This window comes from Podarcis melisellensis, assembly GCF_964234715.1.
Source record: "Podarcis melisellensis genome assembly, chromosome: 1".
Classification (NCBI taxonomy): domain Eukaryota; kingdom Metazoa; phylum Chordata; class Lepidosauria; order Squamata; family Lacertidae; genus Podarcis; species Podarcis melisellensis.
In genome coordinates, this window is record NC_138528.1 from 112570222 (window position 1) to 112588449 (window position 18228).

The following is an 18228-nucleotide window of genomic DNA, read 5'->3' on the forward strand; positions in this document are numbered from 1 at the left end:
TTATTTAAATCTGTGACATCGTCTGTCTTTTTCGTTGGGTGGCTATCCTGCAGGCAGATAGCTAACTGAGGCGGACCTTCTCTTTCTAGGTATGGAGCTCCAGGGTGGAAGATTTGAAATCAGAGGCTCTCAAGATTCTGTTTTCAGAAGAGTATGCTGAAAAAGAGCACCTGAAGCTTTCAAATCAGAAAATGAACCTATTGCAACAGGAAGTGAACCGTTGTATGGAGGAGCGGAAAACCTTGTTGCAAGAAGCCAATGAATTCTTCATTGCAGCAGCGAAGGTTAGTCAAAGGATTAACCAACCCACAACATGTGGTCCAGTTGCTTACACTATGCATATCGCACCACGTTTGTTTTCAGTTTGTCACAGTTCTGTTTCTAGTTTCAAAAAGAGAAACATTGCATTTATTTGTATGTATTTCTCTGTATGCAGAACATTTTGGGAGGGGCAGAGGAGTCCCTCCAAGGATTTTGCCTCCAGCAGTTTATATTCCAAGAAACAGGTGGGGCTGTTGTGCGTCAAGGCCCTGCACCCCCTCCCTCGAGGAATAAAAACACGTGGACACCAGTATTTAGGTTAATGGGCGAAAAAAGGTCACAACTTTTATTGGGTACAGAATGTGAATGGTATTGGCTTTAGGCACTGGACCCATTCCGACTATATCTGACTCCCGCTCACCATGCAGGAAGTCTCAAAAGGGTTAACCACCTTTAGCGGGAGCCCTGTTTATGTACATCAACTCGGAGCTCCCCCAGGGTCACCGGAAAGTTGTGCCATGGCCCTAGCCACCGCCCAGGATTCAGACAGGATCCACGACCCCTGGGTTCCTTTAACGGAATACCCTTAAATTGGAGGGGTAGGTGATGGCCACAACCTCCCCTCCCATAAACCAAGTTTTCCCAATGCCTAACAGCCAAACCTTACAAAGTTGTGATGATTTGCTACGAGGTAGGCAAAAACCAAGTGGCTGGTGCCAATCTGCCAAGTGGAAAATTTCCTACCAGGCCGCTTCAACAGCCGACCAACCAAAGTCCATAGCAAGATCAAGGTGACTAACGCTAGAAGAAAGGGCAGGAGGGTGGGAGATCCGTAGTAGCAGGGAGCAGAAGGAATTACTCTCGGCTGCATGGCAGCTTAAATGCAGCTTAGCCACACACCCCAGCCAGCCGGATTGGCTGGCTGGGTTGTGACGCGTGCCGGGACTCCCTGATGACTAAACACGCCCCCCACTAAGGGCGGGAAGCGCAAGGCCCGTGCGCAACCCCTCCTCTCCCTGAAAAGGAGAGGCTTTAGTATACACTGTACTTGTTCTTAAAACTTTTTTTAAAATGTTTTGAGAGTTCTATTAAAATTGCAAAAATACCCCTCCAGAAATACTAGACCTTTTCTTGAACTTTGTGGTCTATGAGTCTGTACTGAGTTCCCGTTTGCTTATTTGTTTGCTTTCGTTATATCTTTTTGACCTGCTTCTCAACCATGGTAGGCTCTTAATGAGGCTTACAATTTATCCGACATAAGAATGAGAGTATATTAGGTAAAAGTGGGACCTGCACCAAAATGATGCATCCCATAGCTTAATCAATGGGGCATAAGGCTCTTAATCTCAGAGTGGTGGGTTCGAGGACCACACTGGGCAAAAGATTCCCGCGTTGGAGGGGGTTGGACTAGATGACCCTCAAGGTCCCTTCCATGATTCTGTTTCTCACCTCCCCTATTCAGCATTCCATGGCCACGGAGCATGCTCAGTTTCCATTGGGCTGTTTTTTATTGACTGCCTTCATTTCTGCCAAACGATTGGCAATCTGGGGTTGTGTGTGTCACTTTCAACCAATCCTAAACATTTTGACACCACATCCAGCCATCTTCATATTTTGGATAGGTTTTACCATGCCAGGGAATAAAACTCATGATCATTCCTTCTTTCCCTGCAATTTGTAACGATCAAGGAATTTGGGGATTGTATTCCTCTGATGAGGAAATAGTCTTGGTGGATACAAACTTCACTACAGGCAAAGAAGGCACCTGGAATAGGATTCCTTCTGAATATCTTAATGCCTGAAGAGGCTTGTCCCAAACAACTGTTTTCTAACTTGAATAGAAGAAAACTAGATAACAGAAGTTGCATGAGACAAGGGGGTGGATTTGGAGGCATTCAGAGATTATAAAAGACTCAGTGATGTTGACTGGCAGGTTTATTTTCTGTAAACACACAGTAACTCAAAAAATAATAATTTACTGTATGTCACATATTGTGTGTGTGTGTGTGCGCGCACAAATAACCTTACTGTAAAAAAGATTTCATACTCTGTTTACAATAGCAATTGACAGCACCAAAGAGTGAATAATACCCAGGGTGAGAGCAGCATTCATCATTTCATTTAGATAATCTGGCTTTATGAGAAGACTAGCTGATTTCTGTCAGAAGAGTGACTGGGCAGTTTAGTGCAGGTTGCTCTCTAAGTATTTATTTAGTAATGTTACCTGCTAGAGAAGGAGAAACCTTTGTATGCTAATGTGAATGTGCTTAACTATTAGTTCTGGCTCTTTTGCCGTCTTTTATGTTATGAACCAATGTGTTAAAATTAATCAACAACAGGACTGCCATTTTCTTCCTTTTAAAAACAATGCCCTCTGAAACAGATCTGTTTCTCTGTATGTTTTTCAATTCTTCTTCTTCTTCTTCTTCTTCTTCTTCTTCTTCTTCTTCTTCTTCTTCTTCTTCTTCTTCTTGCAGTGCTTATGAAGGGAAAACTCTCAGTTTACATTTCTATCAGCATTGCTGCGGAGGAGTAAAAAGAAGGGGGGGGTTAACTAAGCAGCTGTCTTGACAGGCCAGTGTACCACTGAGCTTGGCATTTCTAGCCCATGTGGGGTTTCAGGCAAGACTCTTTCCCATCCTCTGCATGCAGAGTATAGACTCTATCACTGACTTATGGCTCTCATCTCATACAGTAATAATCTCCCAGGTAGAGGAACAGTGACAGTGGAGCTCCCCTCCCCCTCTGTAAAAGATCACTGCTATATTGAAGCAGTCCAATGGCCAGCTTTTTCAATGGTCCTGCTAATCCAATGAGTGGTAGGAGCTAGTGTCTGTATTCAGTGCCGGAGCCCTCTCTTGCCTTTGAGGTCAATAATCCAATAGCGCATCTCAAAAGGAGAGATATCTCACAGCACTGCTGAATTGTCTGGTGGGACACAGCGGCGTCTTGCCCATAGAGGCAAGTGGTGTGGCACGCCAGGGTGCCAAGTTCTGGAGGGTGCCAGGGAAGAGGCGGAAGCTGGGCGTGGCGCCTCCTGGCATCAGCTCGCTGCCCTTGGCTGCCTCTGCCATGCCGCTCCGACGCAGCACCGTGGCCACCGCGGTACGGGCGCCAGGGATAAGGCTGAGGCTGGGAACAGCACCTCCCGGCATCAGCTTGCCGCCCTTACCCGCCTCACTGAACCAGTGCCGCGCCTGGAGCCTCTGCCTCTTCCCCACCGGAGGAGCTGCCCTCCAGCCGCTGCCCGCCTCCTCCAGCCCCGCAAAGCTGCCGGCAGCTCCGTAAAAATGTTGGCAGTTCTGGGGAAGGGGGGGCTCTGGAGGGATCTTTGCACCACGGGGCCAGATATACTTAAGATGGCCCTGGTGGGACACTAAACAACCTGCTGTGTCACTTCTCACCCATTAAAAGGAGAGCGCTATGACATTATTACGTTGAAGAGCAGTACAGGCGTTTCCCCGCCTATGTGAGGTTTACGTTCCTGGTTACCACGTGTATATGTGAAATCACCTATAGTAGGCAACACCATCTAAAAAGCCTGTAAACAACATCTAAACCTCTGGGAACCCTTAAAAAACCAGCAGCACTTGCCAGAAGCCCCCCCCTTTTGAAGCAAGCTTCCTAGTGCGTGGCCACATTAATCAACTGCAGCAGGCTGAAAAGGCCATGTTACCGAGTATCGTATTATGCTGAGTTGGCACCATCTATGAACTGTAGCAATATAGGAAGGGGCAATCCTGACAGCCAGAGTGGTTATCACAGCTGTCATGGAAAAACTCAACTTCAGAAGGCTACAGTCTTCAAACTTCCTACTATATACAATGTTAAGAGTAGTGGCTTTAGAGCAGGTCATCTGTGACCAGTCTTACAACCCGACCCTATCCGTCTTTGCAAGGAAGTACAGTGGTACCCCAGGTTACATACGCTTCAGGTTACAGACTCTGCTAACCCAGGAATAATACCTTGGGTTAAGAACTTTGCTTCAGGATGAGAACAGAAATCATGCAGCAGTGGCGCGGCAGCAGCAGGAGGCCCCATTAGCGAAAGTGGTGCTTCAGGTTAAGATCAGTTTCAGGTTAAGAACGGACCTCCGGAAGGAATTAAGTACTTAACTTGAGGTACCACTGTAATTTCTACTGAGTTCAATGTTGTCTTTTCTGCTGAAGACCTTCCTCTTCCAGCAAGCCATTTCAGGTAGAGATCTTTCCCTGTCTGCATCCAGTACCTTTCGAAGAACAAACTTCATTACTAGTATGGTTTATGTCATGAAGTCCAGAGAATGGTATCCAAGTAAACAGCTCTACTAGCCCAACATAAGCATTTTTGGCTCTGCCAATGGGATTTCCACTCCCTCTCCTCTTGTCATGTGCTGCCTAAATCTGCTCTGGAAGGTTGAGGAGAAACTCACAACAGATTTTTTTTTGGGGGGAGTGCAGAGGGGGAGGGGAAGTTTCATTGTCCAGCCTGCACTATGGGACCTATATAGTTGTATACCGCCTAGAGTTCTTACCCAAAGGTTCCTGAGTTTTTCAAAACTGACTGGTAATTTTATTGTTGTGAGTGGCTTGAAGTCACTTTTGTTTAAAAAAGGCTAATATAATACTCACCATCACCTACAATTCTAGGGTTTGAGAAGGGAAATTACATAAACTGGCTCACCCTCCACTGCTGCTGTCTTCTCTCGAAGTGATAATCCTGTCATTATATCCCCCACCCCATCCATTTTTCTTCTTCAGACATCATTCTCTTGTTACAGATAGGTAGCCGTGTTGGTCTGCCATAGTCAAAACAAAAAAAATTCCTTCCAGTAGCACCTTAAAGACCAACTAAGTCAGTTCTTGGTATGAGCTTTCGTGTGCATGCACACTTCTTGCACATGCTAATTTACATACATAGATTCCATACCCTACAAGTGTCCTGGAAAAAATAGGACATTGTATCTGAAGAAGTGTGCATGCACACGAAAGCTCATACCAAGAACTGACTTAGTTGGTCTTTAAGGTGCTACTGGAAGGAATTTTTTTTGTTTTGATCATTCTCTTGGTCATTTTTGAAAGTCAAACAAGCATCCATTTTTATTTTATTTTTTTGCTGTAAAAAGGACTGAAGATACTTTCCCCCACATTCTCACTTCATCATCTTTTTGGTAATACAGCAATTCAGACATTTCCCTCATAACTGAAGGCAGAGATACTCAGAAAAAGAAAAATGTGCACCGGGAAGCCGAGAAGCCGATAATTTGGTTTCTGACATTTAACTAAAGAGCATTTTTAAACTGAAGGCCCCAGTCCAGTTGCCATTACTCTCAGCAGCAAGTTGCTTTACAGGTTTCTGCTGTACATGAGACTCTTGCCATGTAACAAGATATCTGTGCTCTCAGCTTTAGCAGCACTAGTTCACCAGGGAGGAGAGAATCTGGATTCAATGTTCCCTTTCATAAATAAATGGTTGGCGTTGTAAGAACTGACAGTGCTGTCTATCTTGTCTGGTGCTGCCCCTGTAGCCTCATGGACATATGGATGTGCTCAATACTGACTGTGCATTGGCCCATCAGGCTCAGTATATTCGGACTGCCAATGGTCTCCACCACATTTGAGAGACCTTCCCTGCCCTCTACCTGAGGTTCTTTTATGGAAAACACCAGAAATTGAGCCTAGAACTTTATGAACGTAAAGCAAGTGCCCAGCCACTGACCTATGACTCCTTCAGTTCCCTGTCTGCTAAGGAGAGCAGTGTGCACAGCTGAAGGTGCTTCATATAAGGACTTGATCAGGAGCAGAGCCTCCTTTGTGCATGCAGATTTGGTAGGAGCCAGCATATGGGAACTTGTTCCAAAACTATGGAACAACATGGTGTCATGCCTTCAGGGTAGTGGGCCCAACTCTATGGAACTCAATCACAGTAGAAATCAAGCAAGCCTCAATCATCCCTGCTGAATTTCAGAAGCCTGGTTAAAACTATTTTATTCCAGAAGGACTTTGCACCATGAATCTGCTCTGACATTTCAATCTCTGGTGCTTAATTTGTGTTTTAAATTTTGGATGTGTTTTGTAAGCCACCTTGGGATTCAGATGGTAAAAAGCGGGGTATAAATTCTTAAAACAAAATGGTTTCTATGCTGAGTTGAAGAAAAACTGTTTTGTAATATGTTTTATTTAAAAGGCCCGTCTTTTACTTTTCAAAAACTGTATTTGTTTTGATAGGCGTGTGACGTACTTAGAAATGTAGAGGCCTCCCTTAAGCTTCTTAACTCTGAAGGAATAAGCTTGCCTCTCTTGGCAATAAAACATGAGGAACTGAAGAAAGAGATTACAGAAGGATCAGCTGATGCCTTGAAGAAGGGACAAACCTTGCTTAGCAAAGGAGATGCCCACAGGTAAGTTAAGGATGTAAGTGAAGAATCCCATACACATTTAGGAGTTGCCTCATAGGTATCAATTATTGCTGGGAAATTACATGGTCCTAAGCAGGTCAGAATACTCCTTTTCCACATGAGCACTGATCAAGGGGAACGTGGGGAGTTTTTAGGCAGAAATAAGGCAAATCCTGAAAATGAGGAAATGCAACCCTGGCTTTTATGAGCTTGACCATTCATTAGGATTGAATCCAGGGTGATTCTCAGTGGATGAATTCTCTTCCTCACATTCTGGAAAGCATTCCTCACAGCCCCTTTCCCCCAAATTCACTGAGGCAAGGGGAAGTGATGGGGAAGAAATACAAGTTGTTTCATATGCTGCAATTTCCCGCCAATGGTAATTATTATTATTATTATTTTATACCCCACCCTTCTGGCTGGGTTTCCTCAGCCACTCTGACCGGCTTCCAAGAAAATATTAAAATACAATAGTCCGTCAAACATTAAAAGCTTACCTAAACAGAGCTGCCTTCAGATGTCTTCTAAAAGTCTGGTAGTGGTTTTTCTTTGACATCTGATGGGAGGGCGTGCCACAGGGCAGGCGCCACCACCGAGAAGGCCCTCTGCTTGGTTCCCTGTAACTTCGCTTCTCGCAGTGAGGGAACCGCCAGAAGGCCCTTGGCGCTGGACCTCAGTGTCCAGGCTGAATGATGGGGGTGGAAATGCTCCTTCAGGTATACTGGGCCGAGGCCATTTAGGTCAGCACCAACACTTTGAATTGTGCTCGAAAACGTACTAGAAGCCAATGTAGGTCTTTCAAGACTGGTGTTATGTGGTCTTGGTGGCCGCGCCCAGTCACCAGTCTAGCAGCCGTATTCTGTCTTTTTATTCAGGGTCACATTTTGATAGGTTTACTTAATTGACGTAAATTTGTTCATATTTGTTTCCTCACAAGTTCTGGAGAGGAACTCATTTGAGGAAGGGAAAGTGTTAGAACAAAATCCACAAATGTACATGTCCTAGTTTCTCTGTTTTGCTGCAAATTAACATTATTGTTGGTTTTCCAAAGGCTAGCTGTGCAAAAGATCAGAATTGTTTTAATCTGCCTCCTATAATCCTACCTACCAGCAAAAATGCTAACTGTCATTTTGTTTCTGCCTTCAGTTCTTGGATGACTGGTGTTCAGGAAATGGTAAACTGCATTAACAAAAGAGTAGATGGGCTGCTCAAACAGTGTACTGCTTACAAGGAACTTGCCTCAGAAAAACAGCACTTAACCACCTCCTTAGACAATTATCTCAAGAAGGTATATGAAAACATGCAACCCATTCTGATAAATATAACTGAATGATAAACAGGAATTGAAGTCCAATTTTATTGGACAGTGTGATTTTTCAGTGAGATCCACTATATATTTTTGAAAGTTGTATATCTGCTTGGATGCCTCTTAAGGTACTGTAGCCAAATTTTGTATGAAGGTTCCTGGGATCAAGGTTCAGGTTTTCACCTATGTTTGGATACAATTGGACACCATGTTGAATCAAGATGGTGGACTCCAGCTTTAAAAAACTGCATTGATTTTAACCATTGATTTCAAAACTGCACCAGTTTTTTGGTTTATAAGAATTCCTGAGGAATGCTACGTGCCGGGCTCCTAGTATATATACAAAACAGATTTAAATGCACAGTATACCTAAATATGTCACAAGATCTCACAAATTCCTGCAGGCAAACGTGCTTCCCTCCAGATTTCTATCAGGTATTGCTCTCTTTCTCTCACTTCAGTCCAGGAAATGTCTGTGCTCTCATTTATTTATTCTTTTAATTGGATTTTGTTTATATTCAGCTTTTTCGGATCACAAGCTTCTATATATATATAGTGGCCTGTGAGCCGAAAAAGCAGAATATGAACAAAATTCAATTAAAAGAATAAATATATATAATATTCCACTTTAAACACTGAAACCACAAAGGAAATTGATCCATGAGGAAAGATATTCAGAGTAGAGAAAGAAAAAAGAGGAGAATAGGTTGAAACATGATAATAAAAAAGAACACAGAAACAAGTAATTAAACATGGAGAATGCATTCAAAGCACATTTCACCACTCAAGGAATTCTGGGCACTGTAGTTTAAGGGTTGCTGGGAATTGTATCTCTGTGAGAGGTAAAATACAGCGCCCAGAATTCTTGGTGTGGTGTAGTGGTTAAGAGTGGTAGGCTCGTAATCTGGTGAACCAGGTTCGCGTCTCCGCTCCTCCACATGCAGCTGCTGGGTGACCTTGGGCTAGTCACACTTCTCTGAAGTCTCTCAGCCCCACTCACCTCACAGAGTGTTTGTTGTGGGGGAGGAAGGGAAAGGAGAATGTTAGCCGCTTTGAGACTCCTTCGGGTAGTGATAAAGCGGGGTATCAAATCCAAACTCCTCTTCTTCTTCTTTTTTGAGGGAATGAATGGGCTTCATTTGTGCTTTAAAGGTAGGGTGTATAAGTGGTCTGAGTCTCTCTCAGGTCTAGTTGGTCTTCCATGTCCAACCTTGTTGGGTGGGGAGAGAACAGCTGCACTGAACACAGAGCCTGTTTCCCTTTCAAAGTGTCCCATCAGCTTCTATTGCCCTGCCAGGACTTCACTCTCACTGTTATTGTAGAAACATCCTGAAGCCCTTCATTGAAAACAATTGTTTTATACCGAATTAATTATGCAGATTGTGTTTCATTTATGCAGAGTACCACCTAATACCTGTCTTACAAGTGGGGAAAAAATTGCTTTTGATCATTGTTGTAAAAAAAAAAAAAAGACATTCACAAAATTGGGGAATGCTTTCTGAAATTTGAGATATAATGAATGCTTCTTGCTTCTATGGGGAATGTGACTACCCTTTATAACCTTAATAGGTGTTTTCTAGTACAGTTCTCTACTAGCATAGAGCCCTATGAAATATTTGCTGCATGCTAAAATAAACCCTGGCATTCGGTAGACACAGCTTAATCCAATTTAGATGCTTCTAAAAGTGTGCAACAGGAATGAATCCTCATAATGGCTATATATACAATATAATTCTATATGCTAAGCCATCATGGCTATTTTTTCCATTCATGCTGTCACAAATGTAAATTTATGTGCATGATGCGCAATTACGTCCACAAGCCATAAGGCCAAAGACTCAAAAATGTACTCAGTTTAAAAATGAAGAGAGTGTTCTTATGAAGGGAAGAGAGGTTTGTGAAATTAGTTATCCAGGCTACTTTTTACTACTTGGCTAATGAAACAGTAACTAATATGTGTTTGAATCGTAATGCTGGAAATGTAGTTAGAGGTTAGGCATTTCAGCATATATGTCTTTGTAGTCTTAATCGTGCATATGCAAAATCTCTGTCCCACAAAAAGGAACAGTTGAACATGCCTTCATTTTTAACTATATGGTGTCATTTTTACTAACTCAAATATATGTGGTGACACATGGCATACTCTTTCAAAGAACTGTGCCATGTTACAACGCATGTGGGAGAATCACTTATCTGAAAGCACTCCCCTATCAAAACTTCTCTACCTGTGGAATGCTTATACCTACATCACAGTGAAGACTTCTAGCCCTTAATTATGCCACTATGTCCAAAACAAGCCTTGGTGGCATGCAAATTAGTAGTTCAATGTTTTTAACTGGTTCTTTTTATTCAAAACCAAAGGCCTCTACAAAGATTAAGAACGTTGGTCCAATAGTCTCAGCTGCAATAAATCCTGGATCATCTGTCCCTGAATCAGAGAAAGTCCTGAACAAATACTTAGAGCTGGCAAATCAAACTAAGGTAAAATACTTTTTTACACTGCATGTTGTTGTTTTTTAAAACCCGGTGTTGAGCCATATGTTATTACTGTGCAAATTTCCCCAGGTATTTCAGAAATGGCTTGCTTTTCTACACCAGTCCTGCACACCAGTGAAGAATCTTGCAATGAACAGAGCCCCATTACGCCAGGGATAAGGAACTTGTGGTCCTCTAGAAGCTGCCTGATTACAACTCCCATTATCCCTGCTGGCTGGGATGAAAGCTGTAATCATAGAGTTGGAAGGGTCATCTATCCCAACCCCCTGCAATGCAAGAAATGTTTTAGCAAGACTGATTTTAAAATTGCTTTTTTATGGTTGCTTAGAGACATTGCCAATCAGAAGGTCGGTGGTTCGAATCCCCACAAAGGGGTAAGCTCCCATTGCTCCGTCCCTGCTCCTGCCAACCTAGCAGTTCGATAGCACATCAAAGTGCAAGTAGATAAATAGGTACCACTCTGGCGGGAAGCTAAACGGCGTTTCCGTGTGCTGCTCTGGTTCGCCAGAAGCGGCTTAGTCATGCTGGCCACATGACCTGGAAGCTGTACGCCGGCTCCCTCGGCCAATAAAGCGAGATGAGTGCTGCAACCCCAGAGTCGGCCACGACTGGACCTAATGGTCAGGGGTCCCTTTACCTTTTAGAGACATGGTGCTGGAAGAATTAATATGAAGCACATTTCATATTATTTTTCAATATTGTGATATTATACTTTAATTTTTGCTTTTTATTTAAATCTGCCATCACAACTCCCACCCACTCAAACCTACTACAGACCTTGGCGACATATCCCATAATGCTTAGGGTCCTCCAACCCTCAGGAAGTGCTGTGGTAGATACAGGAAATCTTGGCGGGGAGAGGGGAATGGTTATTCCACTCCGCACAAGTGGAAACACTTTTTGCCATCGCTAATATCCTAAAATTGTTTATGCAGAGGGAGTTGTTTTGGTTTTTTCTGACCTGAGGGAGGGGTATAGATGAGTTGCAAATCTTCAAGGAGTGGCCCAGTTTTGGTTAGGCAAATTCGAATGTGTACATTGCATCTTATATTTCTCTGTTTATGCTGCTGTAGGAGATGGCAACTGAACTGGAATTAGCTGTGAGAATTTTTAAAGAGATGGAAGAACTGGAAACCACAGAAGTGGCCGTTTTCTCTAACAAAACTGATCTCCTGAATGAAGAACTGACAACACTTAACAGAAATATTAGTTCAAAACTGGAAATCCTGAAGCCGTATGTAGAATTTTTGAAGTCATCCGATGAGGTACTTTCCCCCTCCACTCGAGAGTCATATTCCCTCGGGGTAATCTGTCAGGGGCTGCATGCCATTGGTGAAGGGGGCTGGGGTCAGTGGAAGCCAGCGGTGGGTGGGTCCACAGCCCAAAATAGATGCTTTTCTTTCTCTCATTCTCAGTTTCTGCCATCCTCCCTCCTTGTTACCCACATAAAATTAGACAGAGGGACACAGGTTGCTCACACTTGTGTAGGTGGTACGGACCAATGTTGTTTAGAACGTAATGCAATAAACTACGAGCTCCCCAAGTACCTATGAGATGGTTATCTGAGTATTGTAGGTGGCATAGTAACCAACTTCTAGGGGCCAAGGGGTCTTCAGCACCCCCAAGAAAATATGCCCCAGTTGATGGGCATTGCCATTCAAATGGTGTGTGTGCACCACATCATGTGATCGGTTATGCGGGGCAGGGCTTGCCTGCCCCCCCCATATTTTACAGTCATAGCTCAGAAGTCGGAACGCCTTGCGAGTCGAATGTTTTGGTTCCTGAATGCCGCAAACCTGGAAGTGAGTGTTCCAGTTTGAGAACGTTCTTTGGAACCCAAATGTCTGGCATGGGTTCTATGGCTTCCGATTAGCTGCAGGAGCTTCCTGCAGCCAATCAGAAGCTGCACCTTGGTTTCCAAACATTTTGGAAGTCAAACGGACTTCTGGAATGGATTCCATTCGATTTTCGAGGTACGACTATATTCAAGTTGGCATCCCTGGCAGGGGGAAATAATTATTGCAGTGGTTTTGTTCTAAGACTATATTTGGTCAGAGTCTAAGATTTGACAAAAGTCTCTTGAAGGACCAGAATGACTGGCAGATGTGACTTTAGTACTCAGCGAATGCCTCTGTCTAGGAATTGGCTGTTAAAATATGGTTTCTTGATTCAGAGATCTGTGGAACTATTTGAATGTGAAAGCTATGAGAAGGTGATTCCCTGATTTGAGAGGAGAGTGTATGTGACTGAGTGTGAAAACTACCAAAATCAACTACACTTTGAGAGCATGAGAGAAACAGGAAAACAGAATGATACAGAGGGTACTTTCAAACAGTCTCTGTTTTCAAGGTGGGATTCAATTACATTCTGGCAAATTCAGGTTTCACAATTGAAGCCCACTTTCTTAAAAGATCAAACTTTTTGCAATAAGATGAATGATGGGGGAATACACTGGAGAAAGCCATCATGTAACCTCCCTGCCAAAAAATAATAATAATTAGGACGAATGATAAATAAGTAGGTCATCTGGAAACACCCAGAGACAGAGAGCTGAACCCTGAAAGCACGGTGGGACATGGCAGGTACACCTCTCTAGAAATCTGATTGCAGTTAGGAGGTCTGCTGCCTCACTAGGCCACTAGCAGTGTAAAAGCCTCCACTGACAATGACACCCCACTTAGTGTGCAAGTAAATCAGATATTACAAAAACACTTGGCATTGCTAGTGACGAGGCCTCCACCAAAGGGAGCCATACCCTAGTAAATGCTGCCCCTGAGACTTCTGACGGCGCAGAGAATTGGAGAGTACACAGTAAGCTCATTTAAAGGATCATCAGCCCTCGCAGGAAATAATTATATAGTGGCTGTTTAAAAAGGATCTACCCGTGATGCACTTGAGCAAAGTCCCTTTAAATGGAATAAAATTATCTCAGAAGAGACTACGAAGTGCCCAGAGTTTTACAAAGATAAATCCCCACCTGTTCCCAGTTTTCTGAAGTCTGGAGTAGTGAAACTGGGAAAAAATTGGCATGGCATCCCTTTCCATTTGAACTAACTAAGGATGAAATTAATTTCAAAACGAACAACAAATAAGATAGTGAGTTGTTGAACAATTGCTTTGCAGTGGTACCTTGGGTTAAGTACTTAATTTGTTCTGGAGGTCCATTCTTAACCTGAAACTGTTCTTAACCTGAAGCACCACTTTAGCTAATGGGGCCTCCTGCTGCCACTGCGCCCCCAGAGCACGATTTCTGTTCTCATCCTGAAGCAAAGTTCTTAACCCAAGGTACTATTTCTGGGTTAGCGGAGTCTGTAACCTGAAGCGTCTGTAACCTGAAGCGTATGTAACAGGAGGTACCACTGTATTTACTTTCCGTTGACTTCAGTGAAGGGATTCAGCTATTATACAGGCCAGAGTTAATCACAGAGAAACTCCAACATAAATGTACAGGTTACCTACACTCATTTCTACCCCTTTAGGTCGGAGGTGATGCTCAGAGGCTGAAGGAATTCTATATAACGGAGGCCGTGCAAGAAGATAGCGAAGCTAAAAATGAGGCTTTGCTACAGTCAGCTGACGACCAGTGGCAGATGGTTTTAAAGAAGATTCTTTCCACTCAAGACATGGGACATGACTTTCTAAATTTAGTAAACATGGTGAGTCTCTCAGCAATGCTTTATTCGCTGACTTCAGCATTGACCGCCATTAAAAATCTTGGCACCATTTCCCTCAAAATATTTCCAAACATATACATATTGAAAATATCTGGGAAGGATCAGGGAAACATGGAACCATTTCTCAAAAGACAGCTCACAGGTAGAGCATGTGTGCTGTGGATAAAATGTCCTAGGTTCAATCCCAGGTATCTCCAGATACAGCTGGCAATCACCGTAGATTATATTGGGCTAGATGGACTAATAGAGAAAAGCAAGGAAGCCATCTGAGTATCACAAGTAAGGGGCCAACATCAATGAAGAGTGGATTAACCTTACAATTGAGAAATCACATACACAAGTAAGAATTCAAGGAAGGGAAGCTTAGAAGAGAGATTGTTTGCTTATTTATCCAACATCGAAGAGAAGTATGGCAAAAAGGGGAAATAAGCTAGTTAGGTTAGGGATAAGGCTGGCATCATAGACTTCATGGGCTTTGTTTCCATGTGCAATAAAATATTATGGAAGAGAAAGGGTTCAGATTTCTCTTCCTTTTCTATACCACAAAGTGGGAGTTCTTGGTATCTTAAAAGTGGAGGCTGAAGGAAATTTTGGCTTTTTCTTGGCTCTTACTATTATGGGGATTTGGAAGTATCAAAAATTAGATTCCACCCCCCTCAGAAAAAAATATTGAAGTTTCGTAATTCTTCATTCAACAGATAAACGAGAATCTAATACTCAATGTGGGAAGTGTTGTGCAAGTAACTGAACATACTATTGATATTCTGAACAAAGAGAAGGAAGAATTGACACAGCTGTGGGCAACGTGGAAACTTAATATGAATCAAGTGAAATCCATCAAGCAGCAGTGTGGGAAATTTAATGAACAATTTAAAACAGTAAGTGAAGAATATGTGATTGTTCCTGACTTTCTGCTTGCGGTTTTTATGGTGTCTTACGGTCTACCCGTTACCGTATTTTTCGCTCTATAAGACGCACCAGACCATAAGACGCACCTAGTTTTTGGAGGAGGAAAACAAGAAGGAAAAAAAATTCTGAATCTCAGAAGCCAGAACAAGAGGGTTCGCTGTGCAGCAAAAGCAGCAATCTCTCTTGCTGTTCTGGCTTCTGGGATAGCTGCACAGCCTGCATTCGCTCCATAAGACGCACACACATTTCCCCTTACTTTTTAGAATGGAAAAAAATGAGTCTTATAGAGCAAAAAATACGGTATTTTGATTTTGTCTAAGTTGATCAGAGAAACACTTAACAGGCCCCGAATCAAAATCAATACTTGTCACGAGTAAGAAATATCCTGAACGAGCAAAGCATATTCAGGAGGATAATAAACTACAGTAGTTGAACTTTTAAAACAACCCCTCTTTATTCCTAATGGCAGTACATTTTTTATTGTATTAGGTATTTTAAAATGTATAGGCTGCTTAATCAGAAAACTCTCTAAGAGATGCTCATAACGAAAAACAGCAAGATAATTTTCAATAAACTCCACACAAAATTAGCATATCTTATTTTTTGTTTTAAAAATGTGCACACGTGTGTCTAGAATTGCTGAAATAAATAAGGTTTCTAAATGTGTTTAGAACAATATGAAGGTTGCCTGCCAAAGCAAATAAATAAAATAGACAAGGCGTTCCAAAGCATAGGTGCCACCACACCAAAATAATGACTTCATACAGATTTGGAAATGGGATCCTTTTAATGAGGGTCCTGGTTGTCGCGGGACCCTAAGCCACTCCCACTGGGAGAGTTGTTGCCAGGCATGGCTCAAGCCTTAACCGTTGGGCCCCGGGATCCCGCCAGGCTGTTTCGGCCAATCAGGGCAGTTGCCGCGATTCCTGGGGCCTATAAAAGTGGCAGCGCGGCGTAACTGGGGGAACTTGCATCGTGCTGCCGAACACCCACCCTCCCTCCCTAATTTTAGGTACTGTTAATTTGGCCTTGCTTTGGATTGGGTCACCTGCTTTGGAGCAGGGGTTGGGTAGGAATTTTTCCATTTGGCAGATTGGATGTAGCCATTTGGTTTTCGCCTACCCCCTTAGCAATCGTCACAACTTTGTAAGATTTGGCGGTTTGGTATTGGCTTATTGAAGTGTGTGGGAAGGGAGGTGCGGCCAGTGTGGTGTAGTGGTTGAGAGCTGTAGACTCGTAATGTGGGGAACCGGGTTCGCGTCTCCGCTCCTCCGCATGCAGCTGCTAGGTGACCTTGGGCTAGTCACACTTCTCTGAAGTCTCTCAGCCCCACTCACCTCACAGAGTGTTTGTTGTGGGGGAGGAAGGGAAAGGAGAATGTTAGCCGCTTTGAGACTCCTTCGGGTAGTGATAAAGCGGGATATCAAATCCAAAATCTTCTTCTTCTCCATGAATAAGGGTATTCCGGTAAAGGAATCTGGGGGTCCCGGATCTCGTCCGAAGTCCCCTTGAGGGGCTAGGGCCATGCCAGGACCACAGGAACCCCAGGGTGAGCTTCATTGGTCTTCATCGATGTTGCTCCCTCATTTGGTGTTTACCCTTTCAGACAGAGAGAGGAGTCAGTTATAGTCTGTTGCCAATGCCTAAGCCAACACTGCTCACTTTGCTGCAGTCAATAAAGTTGTGCCCTAAATTTTGCCCAATAACTTAAACTAAAATTACGTGTCAGTGTGAAGTTATTTTCAGGGGGGGGGCTTGGGACGCAACTGAACATTTTATGGCACTTTGCAAGTCTGGGTTCCTCAGATAGAAGTGGTTGAATGGGCACCCTTCATCAAGAGACCACAGGGCAGTTTACAGCATAAAACATAAAACACAAAATACGTAATATGTTTCCAAACATATATATATGAAAAACAGTTGGGCAGGAGCAGCGAAACATGGAACAATTTCATTTAAAAACAGCTCAGTGGTAAAGCACTTGCTGTGCACACAATATTGCATTTATATGAGAGTGTCCTTTTAAGATGTGTAGGTTTTCATTCACTGTTCCAGTACTGTATACTATAGAGATTTATTTTGCATTTTTGCAAAAACATCCTGATCCTTTTCTTACTTCAACAGCATGTATTACCATATCTGTATTTATTTATTGTAGACTACCCAAAGCTTAAGCATTCTTCAAGAGGCGCTCAGGTCTACGACAGCACTTGATCTTGGGAGTAACCTCTCAGTACTTATAGAACTGCAAAATAAATTTAACCATATGAAGCCACGGTTTCAGGTGAGAAGAGAAATTAAGCACATCACGCCCTGTGTGAAACAAATCATTTCTAAGCGCTTGCTCCTACAAGTATCTAAAGCAAGCTTTTCACTCCATGTTAAATTCAGCAGAAATGCTGTGCTGAATAATTTTGTGACAGAGAGAACTTCACATTTTTGGTATTGTGGATGGGTGCACATGTATAAGTTTATGAAACTGTTTTGCACGAAGTTGAAAAATGTGTCAGTTTATTTTATTATTTATTTATTTATTATGGAAATAGTTATCTAGAAGCTGTTTATAAAGTTTGTATTGAACATAGCATTTTGTGTGGAAAGGAAGTGGGGGGAAATTAGCTTACGTGGCAGAAATGTCACAAAACCATTCCCCAGTTATATTTTGCATGCTTGAAAGAAGGAAGAAAAACAACAAAAAAACAAACAGAAATAAAAGTCTGAGATTAAATTTTTCAGGAGGGATTTAAACCTGGGCAGGCATCTTCCAGCTTCTGGTTTTCCCTTTCTGCCTAAACCCTGAGACAGGTGCCAGACAATCCACCTCATTCTGCCATAATCTGCTTTATATAGAGAATAGATGAGAAGTTAGGGATGCTTGAGATATTTTCCTGAGAATTCTGATCTGAAATGTCTTGCTTCACACACCCTGGACTAATGTGCAGATCAGAAGTTAGCTGCCCACTTGGGTTTCACATCTCAGCTGAAACAAAATTGTATAAAACCATGAAGAGAAAATTCATTTAGAAAATACATATTTAAATCTGGATGTCGATGCAAATTTTCATGCAGATTGGTGTTTTGTTTTGCTTTTTAAATCAGAGATTAATGCAGACACATGGCATGACAGTCTTATGAATGAGTACATACAAAAGTGGCCTGGAGGAGAAATGGACTGATTTCTCCATTGCTACTGAGAGGACAAATTT

The 18228-nt window shown here is 42.7% G+C and overlaps 1 protein-coding gene across 4 annotated transcripts in view; it reads left to right on the forward strand.

Annotated features, from left to right (window-relative positions):
• Positions 1-18228, forward strand: part of CCDC141 (coiled-coil domain containing 141) — a 94063-nt gene that overhangs the window by 53749 nt on the left and 22086 nt on the right. For all 4 annotated transcript variants that reach the window (XM_081902637.1, XM_081902639.1, XM_081902640.1 and 1 more), the window contains exons 7-14: positions 90-284; positions 6468-6640; positions 7784-7925; positions 10305-10424; positions 11513-11704; positions 13919-14095; positions 14812-14991; positions 17181-17306. In XM_081902637.1, coding sequence (XP_081758763.1) covers positions 90-284; positions 6468-6640; positions 7784-7925; positions 10305-10424; positions 11513-11704; positions 13919-14095; positions 14812-14991; positions 17181-17306 — 1305 coding nt within the window. The remainder of the gene's footprint in view (positions 1-89; positions 285-6467; positions 6641-7783; positions 7926-10304; positions 10425-11512; positions 11705-13918; positions 14096-14811; positions 14992-17180; positions 17307-18228) is intronic.